The sequence below is a fragment of the Trematomus bernacchii genome, unplaced genomic scaffold (genome assembly GCF_902827165.1).
Source record: "Trematomus bernacchii unplaced genomic scaffold, fTreBer1.1, whole genome shotgun sequence".
NCBI classification, from domain to species: domain Eukaryota; kingdom Metazoa; phylum Chordata; class Actinopteri; order Perciformes; family Nototheniidae; genus Trematomus; species Trematomus bernacchii.
Window position 1 is genome coordinate 90,439 of NW_022987402.1, and position 16,018 is coordinate 106,456.

At 39.9% G+C, this 16,018-nt stretch overlaps 1 protein-coding gene across 3 annotated transcripts in view; it reads right to left on the reverse strand.

Annotated features, from left to right (window-relative positions):
• Positions 1 to 406: 406 nt before the first annotated feature.
• Positions 407 to 16,018, reverse strand: part of LOC117486918 (synapsin-3-like) — a 131,494-nt gene continuing 115,882 nt past the window's right edge. Inside the window, exons 4-10 of one of the 3 annotated variants that reach the window (XM_034135521.1) lie at positions 10,250 to 10,392; positions 9,165 to 9,239; positions 8,775 to 8,877; positions 3,844 to 3,975; positions 2,900 to 2,918; positions 2,637 to 2,793; positions 407 to 2,554 (exon numbers count right to left, since the gene is read on the reverse strand). In XM_034135521.1, the coding sequence (XP_033991412.1) occupies positions 2,431 to 2,554; positions 2,637 to 2,793; positions 2,900 to 2,918; positions 3,844 to 3,975; positions 8,775 to 8,877; positions 9,165 to 9,239; positions 10,250 to 10,392 (753 nt within the window). In that variant the 3' untranslated portion in view covers positions 407 to 2,430. Of the gene's footprint in view, positions 2,555 to 2,636; positions 2,794 to 2,899; positions 2,919 to 3,843; positions 3,976 to 8,774; positions 8,878 to 9,164; positions 9,240 to 10,249; positions 10,393 to 16,018 lie in introns of those variants that run through there. The other 2 variants (XM_034135529.1, XM_034135513.1) reach the window with 2 other exon arrangements.

The window sequence follows — 16,018 nt, forward strand, 5'->3', positions numbered from 1 at the left end:
GGTAGTATTCAATTCATCATTATGGCCAATTTACTTCTTGAATTTAACACACTTACACACACACAAACACACATGCTCCCACACACATGCTCCCACACACACACACACACACACACACACATGCTCCCACACACACACACACATGCTCCCACACACACACACACATGCTCCCACACACACACATGCTCCCACACACACACATGCTCCCACACACACACACACACACACACACACACACACACACACACACACACACACACACACACACACACACACACACACACACACACACACACACACACACACACACACACACACAATCACTATACATCTTCATGCATTTTAATAAAATGTACCCTAAACCAAAGGGAATTGATGTCATACGTACTATTATCATTATTTCATTTGAATTACTGTTATCATATTGATCCTTTGAAATGATCAACAAAAACCCAATTTAAACTGCTGGGCACTGCTCACAGGTATTATTCGTGTTTGGGATATTTAGACAAAAAATATAAAGCAATATGGATTGTTCAGGGAAACATATCTTATATGTCTGTAGCACAGATCACGCAGAATAATTGAAACATTATCAGATTGTGATTGTTCTCTGCATGGAAAGCCAAATATACCGCCAGTCTCCTGTAAACATCAAACTGTTACACATTGGATGTAACAAGGAAGTACTTTTTTTTACGTCGGCTTTCTAATGACATCCTTGAAGAAGAAAAAAGTTCACATACCTTGTAAAAGACATGATTTAGTGCTAATTATAAGGGATATTGAGAATGTATAGATGGTACTATAGTACTATTTTTAATCTAAATCAAAATGGTGAAACATTTTCTATCAAGTCTACACTATATTGTTTGCACATCCCATCTTTAAAGCAGTTAAAGGACACTGAAATTCAAAACTGCTTATACTTTAGATGGTCAATTTCCTGTTTTGGATACCTAAGCCATATAAATACATAGTATTTTCCTATAATTTGCACTAAATTACAGTAGGGTTTGCATCACAGATAACATAAAGTGTTTCCATGCTGTTGCTGTCTTTATAGAGTACTTGAGATCATTATCTTGTGTTGGTTTCTGAAAATATGAATTAGATTCTACATACAGTATGACATTCACAGAACATTTACATGCTGATGCGACACAGGGTGGAGGAAGATGTCTGCTTTGGATGCATACACACCATTTGACAAAAAACACAAAAATGATGATAAATTATTATCGAATGTAGAGAATAAAAGGTAATATAGATATAAGATGGAATGTTACACAACTAAAACATTTTCCGTCTCAGTGGAAATGTAAGCACATTAAAAGTCTCAAAATATCACATCCTCACAGTTCGCCTTCAAACACACAGCAGTAGTTATGTTCCAAATCCCCTGCAGAAAATACACCACGCTGCTATTCACAAAGCACAAGACATTACACAAAGCATTTGGAGAAAGAGGAGCAGCTGGGGTGGGGGTCTGCGCTGTGGTGGAAGACGGCGGCTGGAAGGCAGGTCAGCGTTTTGCACCTCGTGAAATCACAAGCTCAAAGGATGCTGCGCTGTGGGACTGTTTTCTGGACCCAGTGCATGGGGGATTTTCTTTATTTTTTTTCAAAAGCACTTTGGTAATGTGGAGTCACAACGTAAGCCAATGTGTGTCTACAGCACGTGGATTTCTGAAATGTGGCTGCTTGCAAGATGCTCAAAAACGCTGGTGAACCGTGAGGATTCAGTTTTTCATGAGTTAACCGGAACAGCTTCAGATAAGAATATTGCCGTATACATCCGCAAACAGTGTGGAAGCTGTGAGTCAATTAAAGTAGTTAGAATTCATTTCATTTCGTAAATATATATTCAAACCGATAAAACATGAGCAATAAAGAACAGTTTCACTGGTTGGACAAACAGAATGTAGAATAACGACTATAAATACCAAGCATTATGAGCTAGATTATGATTATTTACAATTATTATTTACCACTAGAAAGGATAAGCCATCAGCTGACTGCTGTCCTAACCCTAGGAGGCATTCACATCAGTGCTGTTGTATGAAAACAGAAAGGATTATGGGTATAAGGAGGACTGATGTTTATATTGATCTATTTCTGTATATGTTCATAACTGGCATTACAGCAGAGATAAAACAGACATAATCATCATGAGTTTGATTCTGCACTGTGGTGGATGTGGATTCTTAGCCTTTGTGGTCCCCCCCAGTACCTGTTGGCCTTTCTAGTGATAGATGAATGACTGATCTGACGACAGCGGGTTGCACCAGGTGTTAAACGTCACAATATTGAGAAGGAGAGAAAAGGAAGCTGAGCTATGTGGAGCAGGGATACTCCATTAGAGATGAACCAGTGGGGCTTTTTTCCCAAACCTGACCACAGACAGAAAGAGGAAGCTTCTAGGGGGGTTTCAGTCGGAGAAGAGGCTGGCGAAGGACTGTCGGAGGCTGCGGATGGTCTCGGCCTTGGCCTCGTCGTCGGTCAGGCTTCCTCGTAACGTCTCTGTGAAGGTGTTGGTCAGCGACTGGGATTTGCTGCAGTGGTTAAAATAAACAGTCAATGAAATGTTATACTTCTGCTATCATGGATCACGCTGGTGTGCTGTGAGGGACGTACTTCAGCTGGGGGGACTGTTTCTGAGCTCCGGGCCCGGAGGCGGCAGGGATGGGCCCGGGCTGGAAGGCCTGGCTGGGGGAGGTGGAGGCTGAGCGGGCTCTCTGAGGGGAGCCCTGGGCCGACTGAGATGGAGAAGCGGAAGCAGATCGTTGTCCCCCTGCAGTGAAAACACAACATTTACATGTAGACTGGTTGGACTTTTACTAACACTGCTGTAGACAGAACTCTGTTGCTGTAATAAACAAAATAGATACATCTCCTACCTCGTCTGGGCTGAGTGGTCTGTGGATGAAGAATGATATAGGGGTATCAGTACAGTGGATGCGGGTTAAAATGTTCTAGTTAATGGTAATGTTCCTGTCATTCTGCTTCACACAAACACTACACTCTTAAAACAATATGTACAAATGCAAAACAACATCTTGAAGAGTTACATTTCTTGGTGTGAGTAGCCTTTTCAATTGTAGCATTATTTATAAGATATGGTCACAGTTAAGTAAAAGCAGAAACATTAGCGAGGTAGAAGCGGTTCAATCATATTTTTCATTGTGAACATGAATGCTACTTCAAAACCGGAACACACTTCAATGATTATAATGCCGTAGGTGATCACATTGAAATACACTCCACTGCTGTACTTAACTTGAATTAGTAAAAAAACACTCTTACCTTATGTACGGTTGTCATTGACGATGTAAACTAACCCCAGATTAGCTTTTTTTTCTTTTACAGTTTTACTTACTAAGGAAGAGGATTAGGGCCTTTTTAGATCAGACCAAATATTAAAGTCACAATTCTGTGAACAATATCAACATTTTGAGAAATCAGTTAGAACGTTTTTTCTTAAAAATTCTGACTTTAATCTCAGACCTAGGATAAAATTAACTTTTTTCTTCATATGTGGTCTTAATCGTCTTCTGTAACTGAGGGCAAGGCCAGGTAGTTGATCTGATAAAGCTGCCATTTGCAGTCATTTGTAAGGGTGTTTCTGGCCCTGCTACCTATTTTCTTTTTACTATCTTTTTTGGTGCCATGTTTAAACAATACTAAGAAATACAAAACACCTCAGTGGTAGCCCCATGAATGCAGGAGGGAGTTCAACTGGAAATGAGGGCTGTATAAAAATATCCAGGGGTCTGAAAAGCGTTTTTTATTTCCTGTTTCCTTTCAGCTGAAGTGAGCTGGTGTGATGTATGTTCTGATGTACCTTGACAGCAGAGGGCTGAGGAGTGGAGACCCCCAGCAGCAACTCGGCCATCTTGTTGAGGACCAGCTCTGTGATCAGCTGTCTGTCCTCCTCCACGTGTTCACCAATCAGAGGCATGGAGCTGTCCATCACCTGCACACACACAAAAACAGCCAATCAAGGTCCTGGATGCTCTCTATGTTAAAAGTGAAACTCCATTACTGTCCACCAGAGGGCAGTATCAGATCTGTTATGTGAAGATTTGCTGTAGATGTGGTGCTCTGCCAGCAATGATGAGTCATATTACACAGATCACATACACAACAATACTCCCCACAGTCATTTGCCATTGTTGAGGTTAGACAATATGAAACACTCTACTGGCCTTTAATATCATTTAGTGCCGGATGCACTGAGCATGACACTGACTCCTCTGTTTGTTCCCATGCACTGTAATACAGCTCAGAAAGCCCCTTGTCCTGGATCTGTCCTCCTAAATCCTCCAATAGAGATGGAACAAACACTGTAGGGCAGCTTTTAATGAGAGGTCTGAGAGCATGCAGATGGACACAACACTGACACAAACAGGGTAGAATAGGATAACAACTTGAAATGTTTTAAATCCTCGGATACCGTATCAAAGTAAAAGGAGAACTATAATTGTTTACTGTGCATGTGCAGCTGGACATGAGGTATAGCTTGATTGACAGTAGATACATTACATGGTATACTGAAACACACAAATCATACCTCTTAAACTGACAGCTGTTTCTCTGTGCCATCCTCTGATGGGTAAAACCGCAGATGAAAAGTGACTCCATCTGTAAATATGATATTGCCCGGGGTGAGATCTGGAAGCCCAGACCACATCCATCGCCATACACTAATAATTAACCTCAAAGAGAAAAATCCCACCACTTGAGCTCACACACACACGTGTTCTGCAGAACCACAGAGCACATGGGCTCCAGAGACCTGCCTCCCCAGGACCAAAACAAACAGCAGAGAGGGGGGGGGGCTGCTGGCTGGGTCACAGAGGCCCAGGGTGGAGGAGCTGCTGCTCCTCGCCCACAGGCTGTAAACACAGAGACGGGCATACACAGTGTTCACAGAGCAGAACACTGCATGTGCTTCTGACCGCCTGCAGGGACCACAACACTCTGCACTCTGAAAGGTATTCCCATTTTCTTTTAAAGTTCTTGTTTATTAGGGACAACAATTCAATGAGTTCGTCCCTCAAGATCAATTCACATCAAACTGGTTTGGAAACATAAAATCCAACTGGTTTGAATGTTATCAGCCTGTTAAATGGGCTTGATCAGTGGCCTCATAGTGTCAGAAGGAGCCTGCTACAATCAAGTAGCTTTAATGATCTATTCACCCTCATGATCACTAAAAGAAAGAATACAAGAAGAGGACACCAACCTTTTCTTACTGTATTCAGGTGACATAGCATAGAAATAGTCAAACTCCATAGTGGGTGGAGGTCAGAGGTGATGGAGATTATGAAAGCAATATTGTGTTCTTGTCTTTGTGTTTATGTTACCTTCAACACATAAACAACAAATCAAGTTATTTTAACCCAAACGTTTTCTTTAAAAAAGCCCAAGTAGTTTGGTTGCTTTAACCAATCTGTTGTTTGTGTTCATAATGTTATGTTTTGAAGTTGCACGCTATTCTTTGAATAGAAGTTACAACCAATGGTGCATGCTCCTTCAATCTGCTGATAACATGTAAATAGCAGCAAACACACAAATCATGTGATGTGATGTTTTGTTAGATTCATTTCATGGGACCTAATGATGTACAATAATACATTGTAGAGCCAGGGATCTTATGTTGCTAATGTCACACTATTTAAATGTGTACATATATTTAAATTGACAGATTTTTGATGGTAAAACTGAGAGTGAGAATAACAGTAATTGAGGGCGTGGTTAAGCGAAGGATCATAGAACTACTTAAGGTCTGATTGAATTTCACAATATGTTCTTATCCTCTGCTACAGTATGTCAAATTGCATGTTTTTTTATATACTCTGCGAAGTATATACAAGTGCCGTCCAATAAAAGATGACCTCGATTTTGGTAAGAGCTAGCCAAACCATCAATGAGCAGGTCTCCTTCAGTGAAACCCTTCCTGCATGCAAGAAAGACTCCAGAGTCATCTCAAACTGTGTTTCAATGTGCCATGGTTTCTTACTTTCTTCCTGCTGTTTTTCAGAAGAGTGTGTGATGAAGGTTCACACTGTTCTAAACAGAACCACTACCCATAGCAGAGAACCCTTAAAGCCCACCCTTCCCTGTGAGCAGCCTCTGGGCCAGGCTTCGGTGGTGAGGCGGGGCGTGGCCCGGTGTTTGGCCCGTTGAGTCACCACCACAGGGACGGAGCAGAGCCACTTCAAAGGGCGTGCGGTGGGATCCACCCTGCTCATTTATAAGGACACAGAGTCCTCCAGCAGAGGACTGCAGCGGCCAGCCTCTCAGCGCGGAGCATAGAGGTGTTGTTGTGCACTTTTACTGAGCTGCACAGTGCCCCGCTGCATCATTTATTCCACTTCATGGTAATCGTGTACTTTCTACTCAACAACATTTATACCTTTGTCATGAGAATATGTGTATATGAAGTGGTTCAGCCCTTTACTACTTATCTACCTAGTAGTATACAAAGTATCTGAAATTGGCTCTAGCATATAAATACAACATTTCAAAAGGATCCATTGTTCTTAATGAACACATCATTTGATTTAGCTAATAATACTTTTGTACTATTACCATTTTAAATGCAGGACTCTTACCTGTGCTCGTGTATTTTGAGACTGTATTATTTATATTTAAAATAACTTTAGTAAGTATATAATATAACTTAGTGTGCTTAAACATGTAGAGAATCAAGACTTCTTGACTGTAAATTCTGTTGTAAAATCTCTTAATGTCAAATCTCATTTGAACCTGTTCAGACTAATGCACCAGACCTTGTAATGGGTTAGCTTATTTGAAGTGAATTTATCTACATTTTTACCACGCATTATGATGGCATGACGTCCAGCGCTCTTTCCCTTTCTCTCCCTTGATCCTACTTATCAATGGCCATTATTTTGCTTAGCAACGGTTTGTTATCGAGTATTAACAACCTCTGAAATGTCCAAAGTGACCAAACAGAATTGAGTTTTCAACCAAACCATGTAATAAAACTAGATAAAAAAGGTAATGAATTATAATTATTATTATATATCAGTTGTGTTGCATCATATCATTTCATGTCATGTTGATTTTCAATTGTCATGTTACTTGTCATATTGTGTCGTGTTGAGGGATCTCATGTCTGTATTGTGGGAACATGTTCCAGTGAAGGGCCAGGGAGCTGCTTCATGTTAATAGTAAACTGTTAATGAAGGGCCCCTGAGCAGCTCATTACTTTTCATTAGAGAGAAGTGTCATGGCTGATGTCTTTGTCTGGAACAAAAAACAGATTCCCACTGTGATGGACCGGCAGCTCTTCCTTGCTTGTTAATTAAATTCCATCATGCTGAAGGGTTAGGGAGAGGCAGATGAGGAGGAGGAAGAGTTGTGGACGCAGAACATTGTTACGTGACTGTCACCAGTTTCTCCATCCAAGCAGTGCCAATCTAAGACCAGGGTCTGAGGAGCTGGGAGATAGTTCCTGACATTGAGTTTAAATAAAGAAGCAAATTCTCTCGGTGCTGACCTACCCCAGCGTTTGGATCAGAGAGCTGTGATGTCATGGTCTCCAGCTGAAGAAGGGCACACCAGAAGTCCCTCACCGGCCTGTTTCCTCACATTACAGACTGGAAATTTAAAATAAATTAAATCAGTTTTTTTGGAGCTGTATTTACACATTATACCCCTCACCATCAAAGTGAAAATAGCATTAAAAAAAATTCAGGACATTTATTAAAAATGAATTTGTGAAATACCTGGTTTGGTTAAGTGATCAGCCCCTTAGAGTTTACCATTATAAAATTGCTCAGGTGCAACCAATCAATTTCCAGATCAAACACCAGGCTAACTGCCCCCCACCTGACATCAGGTGAAGTGATTTTGATTACTTCAGAATAAAACCAGCTGTTTCTTGGGGATTCTGCAAGGAAGAACCCCAATGGAGGTGTGCAAAGCTAGTAGAGACATATCCAAATAGATTAATGGCTGTAACAAAGTATTAAATCAGGGGACTGACTTTTGCAACCCTGTTATTCTAGTTTGTTTTAATACATTTTCAGAACTGTTGCCTTTTATTTTTCATTAGTTTGATGTTGTAAGGCAAAATGTGTAAATAAAGCTGGAAAAAGTATTTGTTTTAATGGGTTTTGATTTCAGGCTGTACGACAAATAAAGTTACTCTTTCAAAGGGGTATGATGATTTCTATAGGCACTGTAATGGTACATGATGTGATCCAGCAGGTGGCCTGACTGGGAGCAGACCATAACACAGGAAGTGTTACCACCCAATGTTGATCCCATTGGAGAAGGAAAACCCAAACCGGAAGTCACTACTTACTAAACCAGTGGTGTCAGGTCACACAGCAGCCATTTACAGAGTTTGTCTACAAACTGCACGTAGAGAGCAGTCTTCACATGGACTCTTCATAAACAGGCAGTGTTAGTGAGTCACTGACTGATATTTTCATTCTCCGCCTGTGTTTGGTCTACACTGAGCATTCTTTCAAGGCTCTGATGATCATGTGCCTTCAAGTCTGGCTACACCCTTCCCTGTTGACTTTCACTATGATATGACAAATATTATTAGCAGGAAAGGAGGCTGAATCCAAGGTGATCTGACTGAGATCTGCACAGATGAAGGTCGAGCTGGTGAACTGCCAAGAAGGTTGCAAATGTACGGAATGCTGCATGTCATGTTTTGATAAAAGCGCTGTAATTTTCCACCGTGCAATCTTAAACTGAAACCAGGGGTTATTCTGAAAACAAACTGACCTCGATGATATAGTCGTTGCCGTCCTTCCCGTGGACGGCCTTCACTGCGCAGATGTCTAGACCCCCAAACATCTCGGAGCAAGAGTCCACCCACAGCCGGTATCTGAACACAGGGACACCACTCACTGATACACCCACATCCAAACACCCCATAATGTCTGGAGATATTATGAAGGGCAGCTACAGTAACTGTTACAAATACACTTGAACCATAATACTAAATCTAAAACTAAAGGATTTATAGGATGGTTAAATTGTTTGTACAAAAGATGTTTCAGTATGTTAAAATTATGAATGTGAGATTTAGCAAAAACAGAGACCTCTTTAAAGGTTTGAGTACATTTTCCAAACAGGAAATAGTTTTGCCTGTGTACCTCTGAGGGAGCTCACCTGTCCGTCATGGCGATCTGTTCCAGCATGGCAGAGCCTGTGTTCGCCTTCCAGTTACCAGAGATGGACGTTCTCCTGCATTCAAAGAACATCAATGCTCCTCCGGTTAGCCTGCACCGCTTTACCAAGACCTCATGGGGTTATCATTATTTTATCAGGGATCATTATTGCCATCCAAACCTGCATTATGTTTGTGTCAGAGACATTTAAAGACATGTTTTCATGGCTAGGCCAGGGAGAGAGAAATGAGAGACTGCTCCTCTGCTTTGGTCAGGTAAGTGTTTACACACACAGACAGTGGGGGGGGGGGGGGGGCTGACTGTGCTTCCAAATGGGTGGATGGGTTTGAAGGAAAAATGTGACTATGAATTTGTGAGAGTACATACTGTATATATGAGAATCTAGGAATGAGGTCATTCTATAAAACCAAGGTTTTTCTTCTGTTTTGACTAGTTGGCAAAAAAGTATTATGAAAATAAATTATCATAATTTTGGTAAGTGATAAGATTTAGAAATCTTGTTGCCCTGTTGGCCGTCCATAATGGGAGCCACTTTGGATACCTTATGTTTAAAGATAATAAAGTTATGAACAACAAGGGAAAGCACACACAAATCATTACATCAGTATCAGCCATGGCTGCATATTGCCTCTTTTTACTGTTACTTTGATTTTTAAGACTGGCCTGATTCACATGCAGGCACCAGCTGCATTACTACTTTACTTTGCTACCAAGAAAGGTAATGAAACCCAACCTCATAACTGTCAAATACATGTGTTCAAAGTGAATGAAAATCGTATTCATATGAGAAGTAAGTCAAATAAAGATCTGAATTTGTGATGATTTTCTATTGCTGAAAAATACATTTCTACAGTTTCAAATCTGAAATAGACACATACTGCAAATGTGTAAGTGTGACTTAACAGCACACAATACATTGTCTGCATAACTATGGAAGGGGTTTATCATTAAACAAATTAAAGTATTCACGCTATAGGCAGCTTAAGGTATCTGTAATGGTATCAGTTAATATCTGGTTATTGAGCCTACATAAAGTCAGGGGGGGAGGGGGGCGACACTTCTTACATGTAGGCCTTGTAGTTGTTTCCGATCTTCTGGATGCGGATGTCGTACTTGGACTGGACGAAGGGCTCGGTGGTGGCGTAGGTCCCTGCCAGAGCCACAACACTGGTGATATCCTGGAAGTCCTGCGGGGTCTCCACTTTGATCTGTGGGAGAGACCCCCCCCCCATGTTAGTGAGCGGCTAATTAAACAACCTTCCGTCATAGCTGGTGGTGGCCACTTGAATCCCACAAGAATTTCACACTTGTGCACTGCTGGGATGATGGAGGGTCCCTGGATGGAAATATTGCCAGGGGCCGCTTTGAACTACGTCACCTCACACCAGTGAGTGATTACACTGTGCACTGTACACACAGACGGGGGGGAAATGACGCTATGGGAACACAAAACACGGCCATTAAATAAAACCCAAAGGTGATTTTCACCATAACCTTTTAGATAACTATGTAACAATGAGGTGTGACACTAATACCTGGGACGGAAACAACTCGTTTCTCCTGAGTAGTAGCCTCCAATACCCTCATTTATTTATTTCTCCCCCTATCATTGGTTCTGATGTCTTCCCCTTTTTACTGGGTGATATCTCTGTAGGCGATGCTCTTTTCTTTGTCTTTGTTGATGCACAGATTTGTGAGATATATTCCATCATGTCATGGAAAGAGGGGCTTCTTTGCAGACCTACTCATTCATCAGCTTTATGTATGGCACACTGTCAGAACTCCATATCTAAGATGCATAATGATACAGTCCAGAGCTTCCATTCACTCATCACCACCACGCTCACTGGTTTTATCCCAGTGCTACACTGTGGTGGAAACAGATCATGAAAAAGAGAAACCAGATAGAGGAACCAGGAAACAGAGTATCCCTCTGAGGTTTCAACCTGTCACCCTGTTTTGCTTTACTAAAGTTGAAGTGAACTTAGCGTGTTTAAAGGTCATCAACTCACTCTAAAGTTTAGTATAAATGTATTTGTGGTTGTCTGATGATTACGGTGGCCAGTGTGCAAACATGCTAAAACAACCCAAAACACTCACAAGAAACACGCTGCAGCTTCAGATGCAAATATAAAAAACAAATGTGCCAAAATACGTGCAAGAAGGTCAAAACACAACGTGCACACAGCTGGGACCGGAGCGCTTTAGTTCAGGATTATAAAGGCAAGGCAAGGCCAGGCAAGTTTATTTAAATAACACATTTCAACACAAGGTAATTCAAAGTGCTTTACAAATATGAAAAGCAAAGATAATAAAATAAACATTAAAAGAAAGAAATACATGGATAAAAGTTACAGTGCAGTTTAAGATGTGAATAGTTCATTTAAAAGCAGCGGCAAAAAGAAAAGTCTTCAGCCTGGATTTAAAAGTAGTTTCTGGGAGTTTGTTCCAGATATTTGGAGCATAATAACTGAACGCTGCTTTACCATGTTTAGTTCTGACTCTGGGGACAGAAAGCTGACCAGTCCCTGAAGACCTGAGAGTACTGGATGGTTCATAATTTAGCAGGAGGTCAGAAATGTGTTTTGGGCCTAAACCATTCAAAGCTTTATAAACCAGCAACAATATTTTGAAATATATTCTTTGACACACAGGAAGCCAGTGTAAAGACTTCAGAACAGGAGTGATGTGATCCACTTTCTTAGTGTTAGTGAGGACTCGAGCAGCGGCGTTCTGAATTAGCTGCAGCTTTCTAATAGATCTTTTAGTGAGACCTGTAAAGACACCATTACAGTAGTCGAGTCTACTGAAGATAAAAGCATGGACAAGTTTTTCCAAATCCTGCTGTGACATTAGTCTTTTAATCCTGGATATATTCTTTAGGTGATAATAGGCTGATTTAGTAACTGTTTTAATGTGACTGTTGAAACTCAGGTCAGAGTCCATGACTATACCTAGAGTTCTGGCTTTATCTGTTGTTTTGAACATTGCAGACTGAAGCTCAGCGCTAATTTTTATACGTTCTGCCTTGGCTCCAAAAACCATTACCTCAGTTTTATCTTTGTTTAATTGGAGAAAGTTCTGACACATCCACTCATTGATTTGTTCAATGCACTTACTCAGTGTTTTAATTGGAGAATAGTCTCCTGTTGAAATGGTTATGTAAATTTGAGTGTCATCCGCATAGCTATGGTAACTTATTTTGTTGTTTTTCATTATCTGAGCCAGTGGTAGCATGTAGATGTTAAAAAGAAGAGGCCCCAAGATGGAGCCTTGAGGTACCCCACATGTCATATTTGTCAACTCGGATGTGTATTTACACATCTGAGTCTAATAAAGTTAGACAACTGTCTCTGTTGTTGGAAACTTACCTCAAATATTGTATCAATCAATCAAAGTGTATTTATATAGCCCAATATCACACATTTGACATTTGTCGCAGTGGACTTTACAGTTTGTACAGAATATGAATATCGGCTTATTTTAAAAATGTGATCACATCATTCCTTCCGGTATAATTGCAGATCTGCTTTAAGCTAGCTACTGTAGCTAACATAGTCTTTTCAAACAGACACAGTTGGGGAACTGTATCATCCCCAAGCGTCACCGTCACCAAGCGCTCCGGTCCCAGCTGTGTGAGGAACTTTGAGTGTCCCCTGGTATCTATTGTGTTTTGAACTTCTGGCACAATTTAGTATATGCAGCATTAAGTATATGCATAATTTAATAAAAGCTGTGCAAGTTGGTGAAGATGTTTCTTCATTTGTTTTGGCACATTTGTTTTTTATATCTGCATTGTGTGGAAATGTTTGGTGGCATTGGAACAAATTTGCACCTGTCAGCCACCGTACAACTACGCTTCATTACCTTTCTAGTTGTGTAAATTGCTAATATATAGCAAGATACAGTATGTCCATACCAAAGACAAGTACACTGCATGATAGAATATGAGGATAAAAGTAGCAGTCCAAAGGTTCAAAGTCTGCTATCATTGCTTGACACACAAAAAAATGACTACTAACTTAAATTAGGTTAAAATCACACTGTGTATCACTGAACAATAAAGCATGGAATGGAAAGAACAAATGGAAATTAAGACATTTTGATCTACAAAGTGACAAGTGTGAAGTCTTAGGAAAAAGTTCAATGATGTGTTTAAAATGGTTTAGTGCTCTTTCACACGAAAATAATGCCTTGGAGCATTGATAAATGAACCCTCACTAAAAGCTGAACAAGAAAACATAGTAGGAAAACAATTAACGCCAAACTGAGTAAGAGTGTGAACGGTCCCAAAACAAAGTCTTTTTTTAAATGTTTAATAGAGGAGAGGGTGACTGTGATGGTTAGTGTGGTCCAATAAACAGGGGTGTCCCTTTAATGGGTGACAAGAACAAACATTGATGGAACCCACATAAAAGCTGTTCCACTGCAACTAAACTCATTAAATTGTCAAGTGAGCTCAGACGGCACACTATTAAATATCTTTCATCTCTCAAAGTGTCAGATGAGAGTACAGCATTAACATAGTAAACACGGTTGTCTTTGAATAATAATTTAACAATCTCTTTATTATGTGACGTGGTAACATGCAGTGTAACAGTATTACAGAGCCAAAAAAGAGTAATAACCAAAATGTACTTTAAATGCCACTAAAAATCCCCATGTCCTGCACACAACCTGTGTGGTGAAAGACTGATGAAACACCAGCGCGGACTGTAGAGTCATGGCTTTACAACGGTATCAGATTTTCACTCCACGATAATCATGGCTGTAACAATTTACCATAACAAAATTATCTCACTATTACATTTAAAAATGTTTTTCCTTTAGTCAAATGAATGTGTCACTTTGTTAAATGAATGAAAATGTAAATGTACTGTATTTACTATTTACTATTTACTTGCACTATATTTTTCAGTTTATCTGTGTTTCAGCGACATAACTACACTGTAGCTATGTTCGTTTGACAAATAAAGAACCTTGAACCTTGAAATACACTTACACGATTTAAGAGGAGCTGTATTATTTACAGAATTACAGAAGAGCTATACTCTTCCACTTGTGAAACGTTTTTCAGTATTCTAACTTTAATATATTCTGAGAAAAATAATTCTGAGATAAAAATCTGAATTCTGAGATTAAAGATCTCAAATCAAATTTCACATTTGGCACTTATCCTCTTCCATAGTATGTTAATAACATGCTACTCATTATCTTTTAAATATCCACATTTAAAATGCAGTATATTGTGACACCCCTGTTGTCTATCATAATTATTATTAAGTCATCATACTTTTCCATCTAACAGTTTTTGCACTGTGAGTGTAGCTAACAGAGACTTAAGCATGAGGCTGAGTTAACAGAGTGCACTGTTTAAAGGGAAGTGACTCACACTGCTCATAATGGCTCTAAAGAATCACGCAATTCCCAAACAAGCCAAACAAACCATAACGATGTAAACAGAAAGTAAATAGCTGAAAGGTGAAACAGCGCCTGGTGGAAAAACAGGTCCGTGTGCAGACGCTTACGTGGTTTAAACTCACGTAATGAGAAAAATGGGTTAAAGTACTCTTCTACTGAAAGTGCTATAGAGAAGCTGTATTTAATAATGACTATTATTTTAGTGTGAAACATAAAAACTGTACTTTTATAGCCCGTATTAGGAATTTAAGGAAAACTCAAGAGTTCTTTGGGCCAAGAACCCGGATCATCCAGGCACTTTACGAATGTCAGTCCATTTTTGGCTTCATGTGCTTTTAGTGACTTTTATAGGAAAGAACGGGGGTCCGACTCCAACGCTGTATCCAGGTCTCATTATACATCCATGGACGGCAACATATGTCACTAAAAGTGTTCACACCCCTAGTTACATTTAAAGGACACCTATCATGCTATATTTAAATGATATATTGTAGGGCCATACCTATATACAGTAAGGTATATTTATACGTTTCTGTTTTCAAAAGACCAAAGAGATCATGCATTTTAGCCATGCCTCATTTCGCTCTATTTGCTGTTCTCCAGCCCTGTTTTTGCAGGGGGCTGATTCTGTGAGCTGCAGCTGACCACGCCCCCCTGCAGGAGAGGATAGCGTGCTCTGATCAAGTCAGAAGAGGGGGAGAAAAATAGATCTCCGTCCTCCGTGTTTTATTATATAGAGTCATTATTCATTTGTTTTAAAGCTCAATAAATAACAAAGAAGACCTTTGACCGGCACTTTTCTAATTTTGTCCGGAAGATTTCAACTTTAACGGACATCTTGACCGGCGAAAGAAAACCTAACTGAAACTCTGCCGCACGGTCCCCTCGTTCCTTGGAAGAGGCGGAGAGGTGGGTGTTTGTCATCTGCTGGTGGACTAACCGGAGAGAATTACAGTGCTTAAGATTTGATGAATTGCAGTTTTTGGCAACACCTCATGGTTGCTGCTTCGTCATATCCAACCCTGTATGGCTGTAGCAGTAAAACCTGTAACTGTATATCAAAATGTGGGAGGGTGTGTTGTATTACTTTATATTTAAAATATACATTTGTATTATCATTTATTTGAGTTCAAAAGTTTTGCTTTAATTATTATAATGATGACATTTAAAATGGTAATGATTAAGATTTTTATGCTATAGAACTTTTAAGATCATAATAATATATATAGGCTTGGGGGGATAACGGATTACCTGTATGTAATTATGTAATCAGGATACAGCAAGAAAGTAACTGTATTCCATTACATTGACATCAAAACATTGGGGGTTACTAGCAGGATTAAAGTGTCACTAAAAACCTGAAAATAGCATATAGTGTTTGTTGTTATCTCTTCTCTGTGCGCTGTACTGTTC